The sequence below is a fragment of the Mobula hypostoma genome, chromosome X1 (assembly GCF_963921235.1).
Source record: "Mobula hypostoma chromosome X1, sMobHyp1.1, whole genome shotgun sequence".
NCBI classification, from domain to species: Eukaryota; Metazoa; Chordata; class Chondrichthyes; order Myliobatiformes; family Myliobatidae; genus Mobula; species Mobula hypostoma.
Window position 1 is genome coordinate 24,211,737 of NC_086128.1, and position 23,588 is coordinate 24,235,324.

Consider the following 23,588-nt stretch of genomic DNA (forward strand, 5'->3'; position numbering starts at 1 on the left):
GTGTTTAAAAGGCTGTTCAACTCATGAATATGCAGGGATGGAGGGAGATGGATCATGTACAAGCAGAAGGGATTGAGTTTAATTTGGCACAGATATCGTGAGCTGTAGAGCCTGTACCTGTGCGGTATCGTTCTGTGTTCTGTGATAGCTTGCGCTTAGGGAGTGCTCCTCAACAAGCGCCACCTTTTAAAAGGGATTAAAGAAAAGAACGGCACTCAAAGCAAACGAGTGGCTGGCCGACCAACGTTAAATTCACTTGCAGGCAGAGTGGCGGATTTGCGGGGCTAAGGCTATTCTGGAGAAGAACTCCAGAGGCCAGGCAAGTAGTGCACAGCAGAACACCAGGTAAAGGAGCAGACAAAGGTGAAGTTATCAGAAGTAACATGAGTTTGTAAAAAACTCTGCCTTATCATATTTTCATAAGATGGTGGTGGCCATTTGGCTCTTTGAGTCTCTGCTCTCTCTTGGATCAATCCCATTCCCTCACTTGTCTTCCCCATTATCTATCTTCTTGCGTGCCTCTCTTCTCTCTATCTTCTCTTTGATGGCTTAGAGCCAGAGAGAAGTGAAGGGAGGGAAAGGATCTTAAGCTGAGACACAATTTGTGAGGAAAATACAGTTTTTTTACACATTGCATGGAGGCTAGAAGTTGTGAGCTTCAGGGGGACAGCGACTACAGTCTCTCACGCTGATGTCCTGATTGGTCAAGTGGTGAGACCTTCCTCAGTAAATCTATCAGCAATAACTTCCTCAACTTTGTGAGCCGGTCTGCAGAGAGTTCAAAATGACAGTGCCGACGTTCTTCCTTGCTCACTAGAATACCAGTTTTATTTCAAGCGTTTACAATCCTTTGGCGGGGGGGGGGGGGTTCATGACAGAGTGGGAGAATCTAGAATTAGCGGTCACTGTTTTAAAAATAATGGCTTTAGGGCTTGCCCATCAAGGCAGAGATGAGACAAAATTATTTCCCTCAAAAGATGGTGAGTCTTTGCAACTCTCTTACTCAAAGGACGGTGGAAGCTTAGAGTATTTTTATATTCTTTAGTAGAGCACAGAATATTTTTAAGACCAAAATAGATCAATTCTTGGTACACAAGGAAGTGAAAGATTACGTGAAGATCAGAAAATAAATCTTTCAGATGCCGTAAATCCAAAATAAATGCAGCAAGCGCTGAGTATTTCTGTCTGTATTAAGAAAGGTTATTGAGATAGATAGGAATTGCGTTAAGGTTGCAGTTGGGTCAGCCGTGAACTTACTGTATGGTGGGGCAGCGCTGGGTTGCCTGCTCCTGATGCTAATCAGTGTGTCTGTAGTGTAGTGCTCAGCGCAACGTTTTACAGCAAGCCGGCTGTAAGATCGGGGTTCGATTCCTATCTCTCCAGGGTCCAGCATCTGCTGTCTAAAATTCAAGGAGACGAGAAGCTGCTCCTCACACACAGACTCATGGAAATCTTGAATGCTTCCCTTAAAAAAAAAGCTGTTGAGCAGATGGGGTGCAACTGAAAATGACAAAACAGATTGCACTTTGTTCAGATGGAGGATGAGTAGGATTAGAGCTGTTAATAATAGAATAAAGCAAAACACAAACTGCTGGAGGAACTCAGCAGGTCAGGTAGTATCTGGGGAGGGAAATGGACAGTGGTGGGGCTCACCACCAACAATGATGAGGCAGCATACAGAGAAGATGTGGAAGAGCTCAAAGCATGGTGCCAGGCAAATAACCTCTGCCTCAATTTGAACAAGACAAAGGAGATAGTTATCAACTTCAGGAAAACCCACGCCACCCACACCCCTCAACATCGGCGGCATGCAGTGGAAACTGTAAGCAATTTCAGTCTTCTGGGAGTGCATATCACGCACAATCTCTCACGGACGCAGAACACACTATACACAATCAGGAAAACTCACCGCCACTTCTACTTTCTGAAGAGGTTGAAGAGAGGTTGGCTATGCACATCTGAATTCGCGTCGTTTTGCAGAGGCACAGTAGAGAGCACACTAACGAGCTGCATCACTGCATGGTGCCGAAAATGCACTGGGCAGAGAGGAAGGCGCCACACCAGCTAGTCAAAACTGACCAATGCATCACCGGCACTAGCTTACTCACCGTCAAGTGTATATATATATATATATATACACAGAAAAGTGCTGGAAAAGGGCCAGTAACCTCGTGAAGGATCCCACCCACCCTGCTCATGTTGTTTGTCCCACTCCCATCAGGGAGGAGACTATGCAGCATTCACACCACGACCAGCAGACTCAAAAAGAGTTACTTTCCCCAAGAGTAAGGCTACTCAACTAACCCTCCACCCGCTAACTTACCACCCCTCCACCAGTACTTTATCATTTCCTGTCAGTCACCTTATGTACAGACACTCCTGTGCCCAGCGTCACTTTATGGACATGCAAGCTATTTTATGTATTTATATTTATTGTGTTTTAAAAAAATTATTATTCTATTCTCACAATTGTGTACTAGAAATGACATTAAACTATTTTGATTTCTTTCTTGATTACCTTCTACCTCAATGGTACTGAGTTTGAGAGGGTTGAGAACTCCAAGTTCCTCGGAGTGAGCATAACCAATAGCCTGTCCTGTTCCAAGAAAGCACATCAGTGTCTTTATTTCCTCAAGAGGCTAAAGGAATTAGGCATTACTCCTTTGACCCTCACTAACTTTTATAGATGCACCCATGAAAGCATCCTTTCTGGATACATCGTGGCTTGGTATGGTAACTGCTCTGCCTGTGACCGGTAGAGATGGCAGAGAGTTGCGGACACAGCTCAGCACATCACAGAAACCAACCTCCCCTCCATGGACTTTGTCCACACTTTTTGCTGCCTCCGCAAAGCAGCCAGAATAATCAAAGATCCCACCCACCTTGGGCATTCTCTCTTTGCCCCTCTCCCTAGACTCAAAAGCCTGAACGCACGTACCACCAGGCTAAAGGACAGCTTCTACCTGTTACAAGACCAGTGATAAGATGGACCTCATAATCGACCTTGTTATGGCTTGCACCTTAATATCTGCCTGTACTGCTCCTTCTGTAACCGTAATAGTGGATTCTACAGTCTGGTTTTGTTTTCCTTCATACTACCCCAATGTACCGATGTAATTAAATAATCTGAATGGATGGCATGCAAAAGAAATTTGTTCACTGTACCTCAGTACTCATGACAATAATAAACCAATTTATAAACCTCACATCCTCTGCCATCTTTCACTGCTTGAAGGAATACTTTGCCTAATTGAACTAATTCTCTTCTGCCTGCTCATGATCCCATCCCTCCATATTCATGAGTCTATCTGAAAGCACCTTAAACACCTATTATATCTGCTTCCAGCACCGCCCCTGGCAGCAAGTTCTAGGCACCCACCACTCTGTGGTAAAAAAAATTGCCCTGCACATCCCCTCTCATATCTGGTATTTCTACCCTGGGAAAAACTTCTGACCATCTACCCTGTCTATACCGCTCAGTATTTTATAAACTTCTCTCTGGTCTTCCCTCAGTCTCCGACACTCCAGAGAAAAGAACCCAGGTTTGTCCAACATCTACTTATAGTTCATACCCTCTAATCTAGGCAGTGCCCTGGTAAACCTTTCCAAAGCACCCACATCACGGGCGCAACCTTCCCCACCATCGAGGATATGAGAGCAGAATTAGGCCATTCAGCCCATCGAGTCTGCCCTGCCGTTCCATCAGGGCTGATATTTCCCCTCTCAACCCCATTCTCCTGCCTTTTCCCCATAACCTTTGACACCCTTACTAATCAAGAACCTATCAGCCCTCATTGTGAATATTCCGAGCAACTTGGCCTCCTCAGTCGTCTGTGGCAGTCAATTCCACAGATTCACCACCCTTCATTTTCAAGAGGCGGTGCTTCAGGAAGGCGGCATCCATCATTCAAGACCCTAATCAACCGGGACATGCCATCTTCTTGTTACTACCATCGGGGAGGAGGTACAAGAGCCTGAACACCCACACTCAACGTTTTTTCCCCTCCACCACCAGATTTCTGAACGGTTCATAACTGCATTATATTTTGTACCACTTAATTGTTTTGTAATTTATGGTAATTTTATCTCTTTGCACTGTATTGCCGTCGCACAACCACACATTTCAGGTCCTACAAGTCAGTGATAATAAACCTAACTCCGATTCTATGATGGGGCGATCAGATTGCACATTATACCTCAACTTCAACCGTCTGCTCTTCCTCCTGCCCCTTCCCACCCCACTGGAGTTAGAGTCCCCTTCAGTCACCGCCTGAACGCTCTCATCGGAATAGCCGGACACACCCCTCAATACCTCGACTTGCGAACAGTAGCCAGCCAAATTCCAGGAGCTTTCAAACACCTGACTTCCCACTGCCAATTACTTCCTCCACCCGTCTCTAAATATTGTTTGAACAGACCTGAACTTTCCGTTCCGATGACTTGACCTCCACCCCCGCCCCCCGGATATGGATATGTCTGGACCGTCTGCCGCTGAATTACCCCCTCACCCCTTAAAAGAAGGCTACAAGGAAAACGGTGCACCTACCCACTGTTGGCTGGGCAGGGCAAAAGAAGTCAAGATATCTGCCATGGCTCCAAGCATCTGCTCTGCCCGGCCAGGGCTCCGCTGAGGGGCTTTCATTGCAGAGTGCAGACCGTCTCTCGGTACCTCTAGATAGCTGCTCTTTACAAGCAGCCCGGACTTTCGGTCGACTTATTGCTCTTTTTAGTTTTGTGAGAAGAGATGTCTCTTTAAATGTCTTCTGGGTCCCAAGACTTAATATTCTCTTGCGATCGCAAGTTCGAGGTGCGGTGTCTCTCAGTCCGTCAAACTGTTGCGATGCACGTCGGCGGGTGGTGCATGCTGGCCGATATTTACTTGGTCATTTGGGAGGGAGGGTGTTCTGATCCTAGAGATCTTTTTTTAAAATCTTGAGAGCAGATAAAAGGCGAATCACAGGCTGGTTCAAGGCTCCCAACTCTGCAGCCTCTTTCCATGTGTGCGTTGGGCTTTGAGAAGGGCCATATGGTTTGAGTAATGTACCGTAAATTTCAGTCTACAAACCGCGATCTCTTATAGACCAGAAAGTAAAGGAGCTAGGCAAGTAGCTCTCGCTTGAGTGAGATGAAAAAAGCTAATGGCAATGTAAGTTTCGGGATCAATTCCTTTTTAAAAACTCTGATTTCTGCGTTTTAGCCACCTTAAAGCAAACTACATGTTTTGCAACTGGTAATGTTTAAGGAGACAGGCAGGATTCCCAAGAAACGAAGGCAGAGTTCCACCTAACAAATCCTTTATTCAAATCCGGATGAAGGGTCTCGGCAGGAAACATCGACTCTTTATTCCTCTATCGATGCTGCCCGACCTGCAGAGTTCCTCCAGTATTTTGTGTGTGTCACTCTTTATTCAATATATTTACTATTCCATGAACAGCAGTGGCTGATACAACAATACATCAAAAGTAACATCACATGATACTCAGTTTCCTAAAGATACATATACACATATATAGATGTTGCTTTTAACATAAAAAGAGGGACAAGAACAGCCCCTTCTGTCCTCAGTGTCTGTGCTGGACTTAACCCCTTTATGCCTGCACCTGATCCAAATCCCTCCAGTCCCTGCCTGTTGAAAAGCTTCTTAACTGCCTCTGTTGTATCTGCCTCCATGCCATCCCTGGCAGTACATTCCAGGCAACTACCACCCACTGTGTAAAAAAAAACTTACCCCACACATCTCCTTAAAACTCCCCCCCCCTTACCTGAAATGTATGCACTCTATTTCTTTGTCTCCCCTATCTATGCCAGATTCTAACTGTCTACCCAGGGGTGGAGAACCCTTTTCAGAGCGTGTAAGCCATGGTAATTTTGAGCAGAGATGGTCATTGATTAATGAATTAGTAATAATAAATGTGTTTTAAATATGACTTGGTGTTTCACCAAAGACTCTCACAAATTTCTACAGATGTACCACAGCGAGTATAACTGGTTGCGTTACTGTCTGGTATGGGTGGGGACATGATCGGAAATAGCTGCAGAAAGTTGTAAACTCAGCCAGCTCCATCGTAGGCACCATCCTCCCCAGCATCCAGAACACATTCAAAAGGCAATGCCTCAAAAAGGCAGCATCTACCATTAAGAACTCCTATTACCCATGACATACCCTTTCCTCATTGCTACCATCAGGAGGAGGTACAGGAGTCTGAAGGCACATACTCATTGTTTTAGGAACAGCTTCTTCCCCTCTGCCATCAGGACAATGAACCCATGAACACTAACTTACTATTTTTTTTTCTTTTGTTGCTCTCTTTTTGTACTATTTAATTGCATTTATACATATTTCTTAGTGTAATTTATAGTTTTTCAAGAAAAGCTTTAAGAATAAACTGGGAAATTATAGGCTGGTAAGCTTGACCTCAGTAGTCAAAGTTCTTGGAAGTGGAAGGTGTCCAAAAGGACTGGATTATAAGTTTTTGGATAGACAGGGCTTGATTAGAGATGGTCAGTATGGCTTTGTACATGGTACATCATGCCTAACTAATCTCACAGAGTTTTTCAAGGAACTTGATAAAAGAAAGACAGAAAATGTTGTCTACATGAACTTTAGCAAGGCCTTTGACAAAGTCCCACATGGGAGTTTGGTCAAAAAGGTTCAGTCACTGGGCATTCAGGATGAGGTAGTAAATTGGACTAGACATTGGCTTTGTGGGAGAACCCAGAGCATGGTAGTAGGTGGTTGTCTCTCTGACTGGAGGCCTGTGACTAGGTGAGTGCCACAGGGTTCGGTGCTGGGTCCATTGTTGTTTGTCATCTATATCAACGATCTGGATGATAATGTGGTAAACTGGATCAGCAAATTTGAGAATGACATCAAGACTGGGGGTGTAGTGGACAGCGAGGAAGACTATCAAACCTTGCAAAGATCAAAGCTATCAGAGATTAAAAGCATGATCTGGAACAGCTGGGAAAGTGAGCTGAAAAATGGCAGATGGGAATTTAATGCAGACAAGTGTGAGGTGTTGTAGTTTGGGAGGAAAAGATCAGGATAGGACTTACATAGTGAATGGATGGGCACTGAGGGAAGTGGAAGACCAGAGGGATCTGGGAGTACAGGTCCATAATTCCTTGAAAGTGGTATCGTAGGTCGATAGGGTTGTAAAGAGAGCTTTTAGCACATTGACCTTCATAAATCAGAAGACTGAGTACAGTAGTTGGAATATTATGTAGACGTTGTATAAGACATTGGTGAGGCCAAATTTGGAGTCTCGTGTGCAGTTCTGGTTTCCATCAAGAGAGAATGTAATCACTTATCTTTGACATTCATTGACCTTACTATCACTGAGTTCGAGGCCTAATGTTCAGTGTTTCATCATCAGCGAGTCTGGAGCTCAAGGCCTGTATCTTGGGTCCTCATTCATCGTTATCAGTGAGTACTGGGTCGATGCTGAGGATTGAAGCTCAGGGGTTGATCGGAAGTCCAGAAGTTGAGGCTGGATGGCTGGAACAGTGAGTATTTGAATCCCTGTGAGTTCACTGGGGACATAGGAGGCCCAATATCTGTGAATCCACTGTTCAGTTGGAGGCTAGAGACCAAACAAACCTGTCCTGGAGTTAGACGACTATCGATGTGTGTGGGTGGGAGGAAGAAATGGGTCTTGTTTTGCAGCCATAGTGTCATAGTCAGAGTCATAGAACACTACAGCACAGAAACAGACCCTTCAGCCCATCTACTCTGTGTTGAACTATTAATCTGCCTAGTCCCATAGGCCTGCACCCGGACTATAACCCTCCATACCCATCCCATCCATGTACCTATCCAATTTTCTCTTAAATGTGGAGTAGAACCCACATCCATGCAGTCAGAGAGGCAACCATCTACTACCACTCTCAGGCTTCTCCCATGAAGCCAGTAACTAATCCAGTTTACTATGTCATCTTGAATGCCAAGTCACTGAACCTTCTTGACCAAACTCCCCTACAAGCATTATCAAAGGCCTTGCTGAAAATTCCATGTAGGCAATATCCATTGCCTTGCCTTCATCAACTTTCCTGGTAACTTCTTCCAAGAATTCTATAAGATTGGTTAGACATGACTTACCACACACAAAGCCATGCTGACTAACCCTAATCAGCCCCGTCCATCCAAATACTTATATATCCAGACCCTTAGAATACTTTCCAATAACTTTCCCACGATCAATGTCAGACTCTCCAGCCGATAATTTCCCAGCTTATTCTTAGAGCCTGTCTTAAACAAGTGAGCATCATTAGCTATCCTCCAATACTCCAGCACCTTACCTGGGACTAAGGATGTTTTAAATATCTCTGCTTGAGCCCCTGCAATTTCTGCACTAGCCTCCCACAGGGTCCAAGGGAACATCATGTCGGGCCATTGGGGGTTTATCCACCCTAATTTGCCTCAAGACAGCAAACACTCCTCCTCTGTGATCTGTACAGGGTCCATGACCTTGCTGCTGCTTTGCCTCACATCTATAGACTCTATGTCCATCTCCTGAGTAAATACAGATGCAACAAATCCTTTTAAGATCTCCTCCATCTCTTTCAGCTCCACACATAGATTACCACTCTGATCTCCCAGAGGACCAATTATGTCCCTTGCTATCCTTTTGCTCTTAACATATCTGTAGAAGCCCTTATAATTTTCCTTCACCTTGTCTGCTAGAGCAACCTCATGCCACCTTTTAGCCCTCCTGATTTCCTTCTTAAGTGTTCTCTTGCATTCCTTATACTCCTCAAGTACCTCATTTGTTCCTGTCAGTCTATATCTGCTATGCACCTCATTTTTCTTAACTAGGGCTTCAATATCTCTCAAAAAAAACAAGGTTCCCTAAACCTGTTACCCTTGCCTTTTATTCTAACAGGAATATACAAATGCTGTACTCCCAAAATTTTGCTTATGTAGGCCTCCCACTTACCAAGTACATTTTTGCCAGTAGACAACTTGCCCCAGTCCACACTTGCCAGATCCTTTCTAATACCATCAAAATTGGCCCTTCTCCAATTTAGAATCTTGACCCAAGGACCAGACCTATCTTTTTCCATAATTACCTTGAAACTAATTACATTATGATCACTGGATCCAAAGTGTTTCCCTACACAAATTTCTGTCACCTGCCCTAATAGGAGATCTAGTATCCCATTCTCTCAGTTAGGACTTCTCTGTACTGATTATGGAAACTTTCCTGAACATATTTGACAAAATCATTCCCATCCAGCCCTTTTACAGTATGAGAATCCCAGTCAATATGTGGAAAGTTAAATCACCTCCTATCACAATTTTATGTTTCTTGTAACAGCATGCATTCTCTCTACAAATTTGCTCCTCTAAATCCTGTGGCCTGTTGGGTGGTCTATTAATGTGGTCATACATTTCTTATTTCTTAGTTCTACCCATAAAGCCTCACTAGACGAGCTCTCCATTCTATCCGAACTGAGCATTGCCGTGACATTTTCCCTGACTGGCAATGCCATCCCTCCCCCTTAAATCCCTCCCACCCTACCACATCAAATACAATGGAACCCAGAACACTGAGCTGCCAATCCTGCTCCTCCTGCAACCAAGTCACACTGATGGCTACCATGTCATAATTCTACATGCTGATCCACGCCCTAAGCTTATCCACCTTTCCTACAACTCCTTGGATTGAAGTAGAGTATACGCAGCTTAGAACATTAGTCCCACAATGCTTAACCTTTTGATTCCTGACTTTGTATGTAGACTTAACAACATCTTTCTCCACAGCCACTCCACTATCTGTTCTGACGCTCTGGTTCCCATCCCCTTACAACTCTAGTTTAAGCCCCCCCCACAATCCCCATGCAACACTAGCAAACCTTCCCCCTCCAGTTCAGGTACTAACTTCCCTTCTGTACAGGTCCCACCTTCCCTGGAAAAGAGCCCAATGATCCAAAAATCTGAAGTCCTCCTCCTCTCACACCATCTCCTTAGCCACCTGTTAAATTGTATGATCTTCCTATTTCTGGTCTTACTAGCACATGGTGTGGGTAGCATTCGTGAGATCACAATCCTGGAAGTCCTGTCCTTTAACGTAGCACCTATCTCCCTGAACTCACCCTGCAGAACCTCAACACCCTTCCTACCTCTGTCATTGGTACTGAGATATGGACCACAACTTTTGTCTGCTTAACCTCCCATAGAATGCTATGGACTCAATCTGAGATGTCCCTGATCTTAGCACCTAGGAGGCAACATACCATCTGAGAACCTTGTTCTCATCCACAGAACCTCCTTTCTGTTCCCTTAATCAAAAAATTCCCCTATCGCTACATCTCATCTCTTCTCCCCCCCTTCTCTTCTGAGCCACAGAGGCAGACTCTGACTGCTGTGACTTTCCACTGCTAGGTCCCCTCCCCCTCTAGTATCCAAAGTGGTATATGTACCTCTTGTTAGGGAGAACAGCCACAAGGGTACTCTGCACTCTCTGCCTATCTCCTTTCCCCCTCCTGACAGTCACCCAGTTACCTGTGGCCTGCACCTTGGGTGTAACTACCTCCCAGTATGTCCTGTCTATCAACCTCTCTACCTAGAGTTCATATCTGGAGTCCAGCTAGTTTCAGCTCCAAATCTTTAACAGAGTCTTTAGAAGTTGCAGCTGGATGCTCTTCTTGCAAGTGTACTCATCAAGGACACTGGAGGTCTCTCTGCCTTCCCATTTCCCACAAAAGGAATATTTCGCATCCCCACTGCTCTAATTTTGTAATGAAAAAGAAAAAAAAAATGAAAAAAATCTACACCTCTCCTTGCAGAAGCCCTGATGTGTCAAAGCCTCAGGTCTCCACTCTAACACTGGCCCATTCACACAATGATCACTCCTACAATGGCTGCTCCATGTAAGCCTAACTTCTTTTTATTGGCCCTTGCCAAGTGCCTAATTACGCACAATCCAATGCCTCATCGGGAACTGTGGAGCACAAAATGTGGTGAATGCTCCTGCTCACTTCTTTGAATCTCTGTCTACAAAATGCATGCTGTTACCAAGTCTACTCTGACAACACCTCCCAAACCCTCAACCCCTTCCACCAAGAAAGAAAGGACAACAGGTGCAAGGGAACACCATCACCTGCAGGTTCCCCTCCAAGTCACACACTATCCTAACTTGGAAAGATATTGGCATTCATTCATTGTTGCTGGGTATAAGTTATGGAACCACTGAGCCATGAGACCATAAGATATAGGATCAGAAGTAGGTCATTTGACCCATCGAGTCTGTTCCGCCATTCAAACATGAGCTGATCCAATTCTTCCAGTAATCCCCACTCCCCTGCCTTCTCCCCATACCCTTTGATGCCCTGGACAGTCAAGAACCTATCTATCTCTGCATTAAATGCACCCAATGACTTGGCCTCCACAGCCGCTCGTGGCAACAAATTCCACAGAATTACCACCCTCTGACTAAAGTAATTTCTCCACATCTCTGTTTTAAATGGACGTCCTTCAATCCTGAAGTCATGCCCTCTTGTCCTAGACTCCCCTACCATGGGAAATAACTTTGCCGTATCTACAAAAACAACAGGAATTCTGCAGATGCTGGAAATTCAAGCAACATACATTAAAGTTGCTGGTGAACGCAGCAGGCCAAGCAGCATCTGTAGGAAGAGGTGCAGTCGACGTTTCAGGCCGAGACCCTTCGTCAGGATCTAATCTGTTCAGGCCTTTTAACATTCAGAATGTTTCTATGGGATCGCCCCTCATTCTCCTGAACTTCAGGGAATACAGCCCAAGAGCTTCCAGATGTTCCTCATATGGTAACCCTTTCAATAATATTGTGAGAGCATTTTCACCAGAAGGACTGCAGCGGTTTAACCACACAGCTTACCCCCTCCTTCTTGAAGGCAATTAGGGATGAGCAATAAATGCTGGCATGAGCAACAATGCTCACATTGCACCACTCCCCCCCACCAAAAAAAAAAGAATCAGAAAGGTAACTAGGATATAGAGTGTGCAACAAAACATCTTTATTGTAGGTAGTCAACTCTCAACTAACAGCAACAGTTAATATAATAATGTATCAAAAATTATATCAAATGGCACCCATGATTCATCAAAGCTGCATAACATCCCACATATAAACTGGTAATCATTAAGTTGCACACACCGCACTCTCATAGACACTTTCTCTTTAAGGGTGTGTATTTGTGAGTATCTCAGGCATGGCTATGAGGAAACCAACCATTGTTTACATTGTACTCAGCAGACTGTCTTCAGAATTAATCACAGAAACCAGGGGTAATTAGTGGGAAGCTAGAGGACTGGGAAGCTTTTAAAAACCAACAAAAGTCAACTAAAAATACAAAAAGGAGAGAGCAGCTGAAATATGAAGGTGAGCTAGCCAAATAATATAGAAGAGGTTACCAAAAGTTTATTCAGATACATAACGAGTAAAAGAGAGACTGAAGTATACATTGCACTGCAGGAAAATGAGGCTGGAGAGATAATGGGGGACAAAGAAATGGCATATGAATTGAATAAGTTTTTTTTGTCAGCCTTCACTGTGTACTACAAATTCAAGGGAACCAGAGGGCAGAAGTGAGTGTAGTTACTTTTACTAAGGAGAAAGGTTTGAAGATAGATAAGTCGCCTGGACTAGATGGTCTCCATCCGAGGGTTCTGAAAGCGGTTGCTGAAGAGATTGTGGAGGCACTAGTAATGATCTTTCAAGAATCCCTAAATTCTGGAATGGTTCCAGAGGACTGGGAAATTGCAAATGTCAGTCCACTCTTTAAGAAGGAAGGAGGAAAATGATTGGAAATTATAGACCAGTTAGCCTGATTTCAGTAGTTGGTAAAGTGTTAGAGTTCATTGTTAAGAATGAGGATTTGGAGTACTTGGAGGCACGGGATAAAATAGGCCAAAGTCAGCATGATTTCCTTAAGAGAAAATTTTGCCTAACAAATCTTTGAGGAAATAACAGGCAGGATAGACAAAGGAAAGTTAGTGGATGTTGTTTACTTGGCAAGGAGCCAAGAAAAGGCATTTAAGTCTGCTAAGCAAGATAACATAATATTGCAGACATGGAATTATGGGAAAGATAAATGGATAGAAGTTTGGCTGCCTGGCAGAAGGCAAAGAATGGGAATAAAGGGGGCCTTTTTTGATTGGCTGCCGGTGTTCTGTGGGGGGGGGCAGCATTGGATCTGTGACTTTTCACATTGTATGTTAATGATTAAGATGATGGAATTGATGGCTTTGTAGCCAAGTTTGCAGATGATAGAATGATAAGTGGAGGAGCAGGTAGTGTTCAGGAAGTTGGGAGTCTGCAGAAGGACTTGACAGATTTGGACAATGGATAAAGAAGTAGCAGATGGAATGCAGTACAGGGAAATCGAAGTTCAAGGTCAAAGTAAATTTTTTTATCAAAGTACATATATGTTACCATATGCTACCTTGAGATTAATTTTCTTGCAGGTATTTACAGGAAATGCAATAGAATTTATGAAAAACTATACATAAACAAAGACTGGCAAATAACCAATGTGCAAAACAAATTATACAAATAAATAAAAAATATATACTGAGAACAAGAGTTCTAAAGAGCCCTTGAAAGTGAGTTTGTAGATTGTGGAATCAGTTCAGAGTAGCGGTGAGTGAAGTTATCCACGTTGCTTCAAGAGCCTGATGGTTGTAAGATAATAACTGTTCCATAACCTGGTGGTGTGGGACCTCTTGCCTGATGGTAGTAGCGAGAAGAGAGCATGGCCTGGATGGTGAAAGTCCTTGATGAATGATGCTGCTTTTTTTGTGGCTGCTTACTTACTGTGCTTTACACGCTGGTTCAAAGAAACATCTCATTTCTATATACATTATATACGAGGGGTGATTGATAAGTTCATGGCCTAAGGTAGAAGCAGTCAATTTTAGAAAACCTAGCACATTTAAGTCCTGACGAAGGGTCTCGGCCTGAAACGTCGACTGCGCCTCTTCCTATAGATGCTGCTTGGCCTGCTGCGTTCACCAGCAACTTTGATGTATGTTGCTTGAATTTCCAGCATCTGCAGAATTCCTGTTGTTTACATTTATTTTTCCTGCATTTACACACTTAGTCCAGCGGTCATGGAGCATACGGATCCCTTCTTTGTAGAAGTCGGCGTCTTGGACCTCTAGAAGTGGTCCACAGCAGGAGTGATTAATAAGTTCATGGCCTAAAGTAGAAAGAGATGAGGAGAAACTTCCAAACTTTCTGCATTTTCACTCAAAGAGTTGAACTGCACATGCATATAACGAGAGCTGTATAACTCGTCTCCTTCTACCTTAGGCCACGAACTTATCAATCACCCCTGCTGCGGACCACTTCTACAAAGAAGGGATCTGTATGCTCCACGACCGCTGGACTAAGTGTGTACATGTAGGAGGGGACTATGTTGAAAAATAAATGTGCTAGGTTTTCTAAAATTGACTCCTTCTACCTTAGGCCATGAACTTATCAATCACCCCTCGTACACGTATATAGTTAAATGACAATAAACTTGACTCCTTGTAAACGTGCTCAACGATGGGAAGGTTTTGCCTGTGATGGACAGGGCTGCATCCACTCACCTTCTGTAGACATTTCCATTCTTGGGCATTGGTGTTCCCATACCAGTCCATGATGCAACCAGTTAGGATACTATCCACTGTGCATCTATACAAGTTTGTCAAAGTTTTTGGTGACATACCAAATATCTAGAAACATCTAAGAAAGTAAAGGCACTGTCGGGCCTTCTTTTTGATGACACGTTTGTGCTGGGTCCAGGATAAATTGTTTGATATGATAATATCATAGAATTTAAACTTACTGACCCTCTCCACCTCTGATCCCCTAATGAGAATTGGCTCATGGACCTCTGGCTTCTTCCTCGATAATCTGCTCTTTGGTTTTGCTGATGCTGAATGAGAGGTTGTTGTTGTAGTGGCACCATTCAACCAGGTTTTCAATTTCCCTGCTGTACGCCAATTCGTCACCACTTTTGATTCAGCCAACAATCAGCAAACTTAAATATGGCATTGGAGCTGTACTTGGCCACACGATCATAGGTATAAAGCAAGTAGAGCAGGGGGCTAAGCACACAGCCTTGTGGTGCAGCTGTGCTGATGGTGATTGTGGAGGTGTTGCTGCCAATCCATACTGACTGGGGTCTGCAAGTGAGGAAATCGAGGATCCAGTTGCATAGGGGGGTATTGAGGCCAAGATACTGGAGCTTACTGGGCTTTGAGGCAATGAAAGTGTTGAGTGCTGAGCTGTAGTTAATGAAGAGCACTAGCCAAATCTTCCAGAGCTGAGTGAAGAGCCAATGAAATGGCATCTACTGTTGGCCTGTTGTGACTGTAGGCAAATTGGAATGGATCCAGGTCACTCTCAGTCAGGGGTTGATATACTTATGACCAAACTCTCACGGTGGATAGAAGTGCTAATAGATGATAGTCATGGAGGCAGGTTACATAGAAACATAGAAAATAGGTGCAGGAGTAGGCTATTCGGCCCGTCGAGCCTGCACCGCCATTCAGTATGATCATGGCTGATTATCCAACTCAGAACCCTGTACCAGCCTTCCCTCCATACCCCCGATCCCTTTAGCCACAAGGGCCATATCTAACTCCCTCTTAAACATAGCCAATGAACTGGCCTCAACTGTTTCCTGTGGCAGAGAATTCCACAGATTCACCACTCTCTGTGTGAAGAAATTTTTCCTCATCTCGGTCCTAAAAGGCTTCCCCTTTATCCTCAAACTGTGACCCCTCGTTCTGGACTTCCCCAACATCGGGAACAATCTTCCTGCATCTAGCCTGTCCAATCCCTTTAGGATTTTATACGTTTCAATAAGATCCCCCCTCAATCTTCTAAATTCCAACGAGTATGAGCCTAGTCGATCCAGTCTTTCATCGTATGAAAGTCCTGCCATCCCAGGAATCAATCTAGTGAACCTTCTTTGTACTCTCTCTATGGCAAGAGTGTCTTTCCTCAGATTAGGGGACCAAAACTGTACACAATACTCCAGGTGTAGTCTCACCAAGGCCTTGTACAACTGCAGTAGTACCTCCCTGCTCCTGTACTCAAATCCTCTTGCTATGAATGCCAGCATACCATTCGCCTTTTTCACTGCCTGCTGTACCTGCAGTCATCTTGGGCACCGGTATAATTGAAGCATGCTTGAAGAGCATGGGTACCTCAGACTGACGAAGTGAGAGTTTGAAGATATCTGTAAACACTCCACAGGTCTTCAGTACTTGGCAGGTCCACCATCTGGGCCAGATGCTTTCCATAGTTTCACCCCCATGAATGTGATATGGCTTTCTGGAGATCACACTTGGACCTCTTGTACTTTTTTGGATTGCCTGTCCTGAACACCGCTGATCTAACCTTTAGCAGATTTTGAATCTCTTGGCTTATTCAGGGCTTCTGGTTGGGGAAGACTTTGGATGATTTTGTGGAGACACATTCACCCATGAGTTTCTTTGTAAAGTCTGTGACAACCTTGATGTATTCATTCAGATCCTCTGGCAAGTTCTTGAACATGGCCCAGTCCACTGACTCAAAGCAGTCACGTGGCCACTCCTCCCAGAACCACCTATTTGTTGTTCTTAACTCTGGTGCCCTGCTCTTTAGTCTCTGCTTATATGCAGGTAGGAGGGGGACAGCCAAATGGTCAAGTTTCCTGAAATGATGTTGAGGCATGGAACAGTAGACATTCTTGATGGTAGTGTAGCAGTGGTCGAGTGTGTTAACTCCCTTGGTGCTGCTGGTGATGTGCTAATATTGGTTGGGCAGGGATTTCTTCAAGCTAGTCTGATAGAAGTCCCCAGTAAGGATGTGAAAGGTGTCAAGGTAGGCTGTTTCTTGTTTGTTAATCATGAGACTCAATACATCAAGTGCTAGCTTGACATCTGCCTTTGGCGGTATGTAAACAACAGTCAGAATCGTGGCGGGGAACTCTCCCTGTAAGTAGAACGGTTGGCTTTAATCATTAAATATTCCATGTTGGAAGAACAAGATCACTACGTCTAAGCACCACGATGAGTTTATCATAAAGCGAACACCACCACTTCTGCTCTTTCCTGATGGAAGTGTAAGTGCACTTTAGTAGAAGGAATTAAGGTGTAGACTATTTTCTAAACAGGGAGTGAATTCAGAAATTGGAGGTGCAAAGTGACTTGGGAGTCCTAGTGCAGGATTCCCTAAATGTTAACTCAAGAATGTAATGCTGAGGCTTTATAAGGCATTGGTTCTACCACATTTGAAGTATTCTGAGCAGTTTTGTGTCATTGGCTATATTTAAAGCAGGTGTTGGTAGGTTCCTGATTAGTAAGGGTGTCAAATGTTATGGGAGAGGGCAGGAGAGTGGGGTTGAGAGTGAAAATAAATCGGCCATAATTGAATGGCGAAGCAGGCTTGATGGCCTAACTCTGTTCCTATGTCTTTCAGTCTTATGGCCTTAAACAGCTGTAGTTGACTCTGGTGTCGAGGATGGGCACATGGAAGTGTAATTGTTGTCAGATTAGATATGTTGTGTGTGTAGTTCAGTGTGTGGGATTTCTTGTAGATGTTTGTAACCCATCATTTAACCCAAGCGCTGCTATGAAGACTTATACCTCGTTGACTTAAACCAACCAAAATTGAACATATATCTTTACGTAACCAGTAATTTTAAGAATACACAGTCTTTCCCTGCTGCATCTTGCATATTCTTATACTAGAAAAGTCCTAATCTAACTGTATGTCAACTGACAAGCATCAGTCCTGTACCAATGGTAGGAATGGCTTTATCGAGCCAGTGTCAGAGTCTAAGTATAATCCAGAATGTATCGAAGACAGAGGTCTAAAGGTGTTTGGATGATATTAATTATGAGTATCATTAATATAATAAAAAGTCAGTAATGGAATCAGCAGATGAATTCACAATCACAGCTAACTCAGATCCTAAACAACAAAGTTGATTACATTGTCATCCAGCACCAATTAAGGAATGTGTTATTGATAATGCTCACAAAGGCTATCAAGGACAATTATGGAGCAGGCATGTTCCCCAAGAACAATTCATTTGGTTGAAAACAAAATCAACAAATGCCTGGGTGTCGACAACCACCAAGTCTCACCGACAACTTACTCAATGGGCCATGGGCTAATGTCAGGGTCGGTACAGAGAGGTACCGTTTGTTAGTGATTGGCTACAATTATTGTTCCCCTCAGTGCTGCTCGCACTCCAATAGCCCTTTCCACACCCACAGAGGCCACCATTCTGAAGTCTGAATGCTGTTTGGTGAGGATGGACAGATCTGTCGTTCGACAGATTGACCGCTCAGAAAGTTTGTCACCTATGCAGGCCACCAAAGTACTGAGGTTTATGTGAACACTGAAGGAAGTCCTCAGTACAGCTTATGTCAAGGCGAACCATGGAAGCAAAAACTTCAGAATAGGGTTTATTATCCCTGAAATATGTTGTGAAATTTGTTGTTTTGTGCAGCAGTACAGTGCAAGACATAAAAACATCACCATAAATGACATTAATATTGTATAAAAGTAAATAAATAACACAAAAAGGGAGCAAAATAGTGAGGGTTTGTGTTCATGGGTTTGTGACCTGTTCTGAAATCTGATGGCAGGGAAGAAACTGTTCCTCATACATTGAGTGTGTGTTTTCTGGCTCCTGTACCCACTCCTCGACAGTAGTAATGAGAAGAGGCCACGTCCTGGATGGTGAGAGCCCTTCATGATGGATGCTAACTTCTTGAGACATCACCTTTTGAAGATGTCCCTGATGGTGAAGAGGCTAGTGCCTGTGATGAAGCCGGCTAGGTCTAAAATCCTCTGCAGCTTTTTCTGATGCTGTGTTTTGGCATCTTCATACCAGGCAGTGATGCAACCAGTCAAAGTGCTGTCCATGATGTATCTGTAGAAATTTGTAGAAGCTTCATCATGTTTTATGAAAACTCCAGAGTCGCATCATACCCATCAATATGAAGACAGTCAATGCCCCTCATCTTTGAGTGTGCATGGCTCCTAGAACCACTAAAAGATAGACAATCAGCACCCAGTGGGTATGACAAAACAATGGGAAAGGGAAAGGCGGAGAAAGATTTGAGATTCAGATCTACACCATTACAGCCTGGGGATACAATTCTTGTAAAATGCAATAACCACATAGACAAGCAAGTAATACCACAGAACACATAGCCATCTGGTTACCTCTGAGATAGGATCTACAATTACAGCAACGCACGGTGCACAAAATGCCGCTGAAAGCGCGTCATCCTCCAACGCAGCAAACAGCATCCACTGGCGGTGACTCCAGATGGAAACGAAACTGAGGAACCCCAGTGGATGCAACTGCCAGCACCCTCGCAGCAGAATCACTGAACTTCATCCACTGGGCACGCAGAAACCGACCTCATAGCTAAATGAATCCGTAACAAAATGATATAAGAATGAAGAAAGTTACTTAAATGAAGGGATGAAGTTTTCTTTTGCCTGCGTTGCTGCTTTTCCTTTAAAAAACAGGATGTACAGTATTTGTATAGTCTGAGCGGGTGTGGAGATAAGGATACCAGCCATTGTTTGGATTTTAATGAGCAGTGAGTCTGCATAGAGGTGAAATCATTGCAGTTGACTGTCCTGGCTCAGTACCGTGTCTTTTGTAGAGCAGCAAACACTCAGTGCAGCTCCCGCCACTGAGCTCTTCCCGAATGCACCACCTCGTCCTGTCCCGTGTGCCCAGTGACCGAGCAGGATACCTTCAGCACCGCACCAGCGGCTCCATTCTGCCCGCTGACATTACACTTCTCCTTCAGCACCGTCCTCCGAACTGGGCCACTTCATTGGTGTGGCCCAACAACAGCAGAACACAGCCCTGTTCTGCCCCTCTTGCAAAAGAGCATTCAATGAGACCCAGGAGACTGCAGGTGTTGGAACCTGGAGTGACACAGAAAATGTTGCAGGAACTCAGTGGGTCAGGCAGCACATGTTGGGGAAATGGACAGTTGACATTTTGAGGATGTGTCACCCACACACCCCTCCCACTGGGTCACCTCCCCCACCCACTCCATCTGTCCATCACCCACACACTCCTCCCACTGGGTCACCTCCCCCACCCACTCCATCTGTCCATCACCCACACACTCCTCCCACTGGGTCACCTCCCCCACCCACTCCATCTGTCCATCACCCACACACTCCTCCCACTGGGTCACCTCCCCCACCCACTCCATCTGTCCGTCATCCACACACACCTCCCACTGGGTCACCTCCCCCACCCACTCCATCTGTCCATCACCCACACACTCCTCCCACTGGGTCACCTCCCCCACCCACTCCATCTGTCCATCACCCACACACTCCTCCCACTGGGTCACCTCCCCCACCCACTCCATCTGTCCGTCATCCACACACACCTCCCACTGGGTCACCTCCCCCACCCACTCCATCTGTCCATCACCCACACACTCCTCCCACTGGGTCACCTCCCCCACCCACTCCATCTGTCCGTCACACACACACTCCTCCCACTGGGTCACCTCCCCCACCCACTCCATCTGTCCGTCATCCACACACACCTCCCACTGGGTCACCTCCCCCACCCACTCCATCTGTCTGTCATCCACACACACCTCCCACTGGGTCCCCTCCCCCACCCACTCCATCTGTACATCACCCACATACTCCTCCCACTGGGTCCCCTCCCCCCCACCCCCTCCATCTGTCCGTCACCCACACACTCCTCCCACTGGGTCCCCTCTCCCACCCACTCCATCTGTCCATCACCCATACACCCCTCCCACTGGGTCCCCTCCCCCACCCACTCCATCTGTCCATCATCCACACACACCTCCCACTGGGTCCCCTCCCCCACCCACTCCATCTGTCCATCACCCACACACCCCTCCCACTGGGTACCCTCCCCCACTGCTCCCCTCTGCCCTCCCCACCTCCATTATTTGTTTCCAGGCTCCACCTTCCTCTCCAATCAGACCCACCATCTGCAGCCCTTTGCCACCTCCACCCCTCACCTCCCAGCCTCTGTCACTATCTCCACTCTCCCCTCCTCCATCTTCCAATCACCCTCTTCACCTGGATCCACCCATCATCTGCCAGCTCTTGCTTGCCCCACCCCTTCTGCTTCACCTCTTAATACTGACTATCCCCGCTCTACTCTTTCAGTTCAATGAAAGGTCCAGTGTGGAGGATCAGAGGGATCCTGGGGTCTGAGTCCATAGGACACTCAATGCTGCTGCACAGGTTGACTGTGTGGTTAAGAAGGCATACGATGCATTGGCCTTCATCAATCGTGGGATTGAGTTCAAGAGCTGAGAGGTAATGTTACAGCTTTATAGGACCCTGGTCAGACCCCACTTGGAGTACTGTGCTCAGTTCTGGTCACCTCACTACAGGAAGGGTGTGGAAACCATAGAAAGGGTGCAGAGGAGATTTACAAGGATGTTGCCTGGACTGGGGAGCATGCTTTATGAGAATAGGTTGAATAAACTCAGCCTTTTGTCCTTGGAATGATGAAGGATGAAAGTTGACATGATAGAGGTGTATAAGATGATGAGAGGCATTAATTGTGTGGATAGTCAGAGGCTTTTTCCCAGGGCTGAAATGGCTAACACGTGAGACGACACAGTTTTAAGGTGTTTGGAAGTAGGTACAGAGGAGATGTCAGGGGTAAGTTTTTTATGCAGAGAGATGTGAGTGCATGGAATGCCAGCGATGGTGGTGGAGGTGGATACAATAGGGTATTTTAAGAGACTCCTGGATAGGTACATAGAGCTTAGAAAAATAGAGGGCTATGGGTAACCCTAATCATTTCTAAAGTAAGGACATGTTCAGCACAGCTTTGTGGGCTGAAGGGTCTGTATTGTGCTGTAGGTTTTCTATGTTTCTATGTTCTATATAAATTATATGAACCAAAGTGGGAAAGGTATTGTGGAAGAAGAATTTGTGGAGTGCTTTGAACACCTTTTCTTAGAGTGGCATGTCAGGGAACAGGCTATTTTAGATTTGGTTATTTAAAATGAGCAAGGATTTATAAGAGATCTTGTGCCCCAAGGAAGGAGTGGCCAGAAACTAACAAAATTCCAGTTACAGTTTGAGAGTGAACACCACGGGACATAAACCAGGGCCTTCAACTTAAAATAAGGGCAATTATAGAGGTGTGAAGCTGTAGGTATCTAAGTTAAACTGGGAAAGTAAGCTGAGAGACAAGTCAGTAGATGAACAGTGGCAGATATTTACACAGCTGCTCCAGAACACTCAGCAAGAATTTACCCCAATTAGACAGAGAGATTCTGTGACAGAGAGGCACCATCTGTGGTTAACAAAGAAGGTTAAGTGTAATGTTAAATTGAAAAGTAGGGCATATAGAGTGGCAAGGGCTGGTAGTAGACCAGATGATGGGAAAACTTTAAGATACAGCCGTGAACACTCAACCACTTACGAGAAAGGAGAAAATGAATGGAAAGTTTTTCATGGATATATATTGTGTGCATATATGCACGTGTCTAAGGTAGATGTGGGAGCTCTAATGAATGAGGTTTGTGCCTTCATATCAGGAAAAAAAAGTGTAGAAATATTAAATCAATGTTTGCATCAATCTTCACCATGGATGACCTCAGATGAGCTCATTTCAAGTAAGAGGGAGGAACTTGTAAAATCAGAAAGGATGCAGTACTAGAGAAACTCACAGGGCTAAAGGTGGAGAAATCGCTGGTGCTTGATGGACAGCACCTAAAGGATTTTAAAAAATGACCATAGGGATGATGAGCACATTGGTTGAAATGTGTCATAACTCACTAAACTCCTGGAAGTACCGGAGATTGGAAAACAGTCAGTGTGACTGCCTGGTTCAAAAGGGGAGGAAGACAGAAATGCTGTGAGCTACAGGAGGTTAGTTTAACAGCTATTGTTGGTAAGATGTCAGAGTCTATAATCAAAGTGGAAATAACTAATCATTGAGAAAATCTGGATATAATCAAGCCTGGTCAATATGGTGTTAAGAAGAATAAATCATGTTTGACAGATTTGCTAATTCATTGAGGGTGTAAGAGTGAGGAATGATAGCAGGGAAGTTGTAGATGTCATGTATTTAGATTTCCAAAAGACTTTTGATAAGGGTCCACTGTCCAAAGGGTCCAGAGGACAGTGCATAAGTCAAGAGCCCAAGGTACTGGAGTGATGTGGGATTCGGTGATGGCAGATGGAGAGACAGCAGCAGAATGAACAGTTCACTGAATTCTAATGAGAACTGCCCAGAACAAAAGGAAAAATAATAAACACTAGGCCAACATGGCCACTAACTAAAACTCTCAAACTAAGATCTAACGCTATCACTGTGGCTCAGAAGCAGTAACTAATACTAAATAAATACCGCTCCTTTGCTTCGACCGTGTTCAGCTGTGCACCTGCGAGGGCGCCCAGGCTCCGTGGCAGAGCCTGTGGCTGTGACGCTGGAGGAAGTGCGTTCGAATGGGTTGGAAACTGGCTGCCACATGGAAAACAGAGGGTTGGGATAAATGTCTGCTTTTCAGGCTGGAGGGATGTAACTGGTGGACTGGCTCTTGACCTTCAGTTGTCTACTGTTTA

The 23,588-nt window shown here is 44.8% G+C and overlaps 1 protein-coding gene across 4 annotated transcripts in view; it reads right to left on the reverse strand.

Moving 5' to 3' along the window:
- The window catches only part of LOC134340113 (rho guanine nucleotide exchange factor 25-like), a 331,727-nt gene extending 312,426 nt beyond the window's left edge, over positions 1-19,301 (reverse strand). Inside the window, exon 1 of one of the 4 annotated variants that reach the window (XM_063036977.1) lies at positions 19,200-19,301. In XM_063036977.1, the coding sequence (XP_062893047.1) occupies positions 19,200-19,286 (87 nt within the window). In that variant the 5' untranslated portion in view covers positions 19,287-19,301. Of the gene's footprint in view, positions 1-1,909; positions 2,023-4,546; positions 4,980-19,199 lie in introns of those variants that run through there. The other 3 variants (XM_063036978.1, XM_063036976.1, XM_063036980.1) reach the window with 3 other exon arrangements.
- Positions 19,302-23,588: the final 4,287 nt, after the last annotated feature.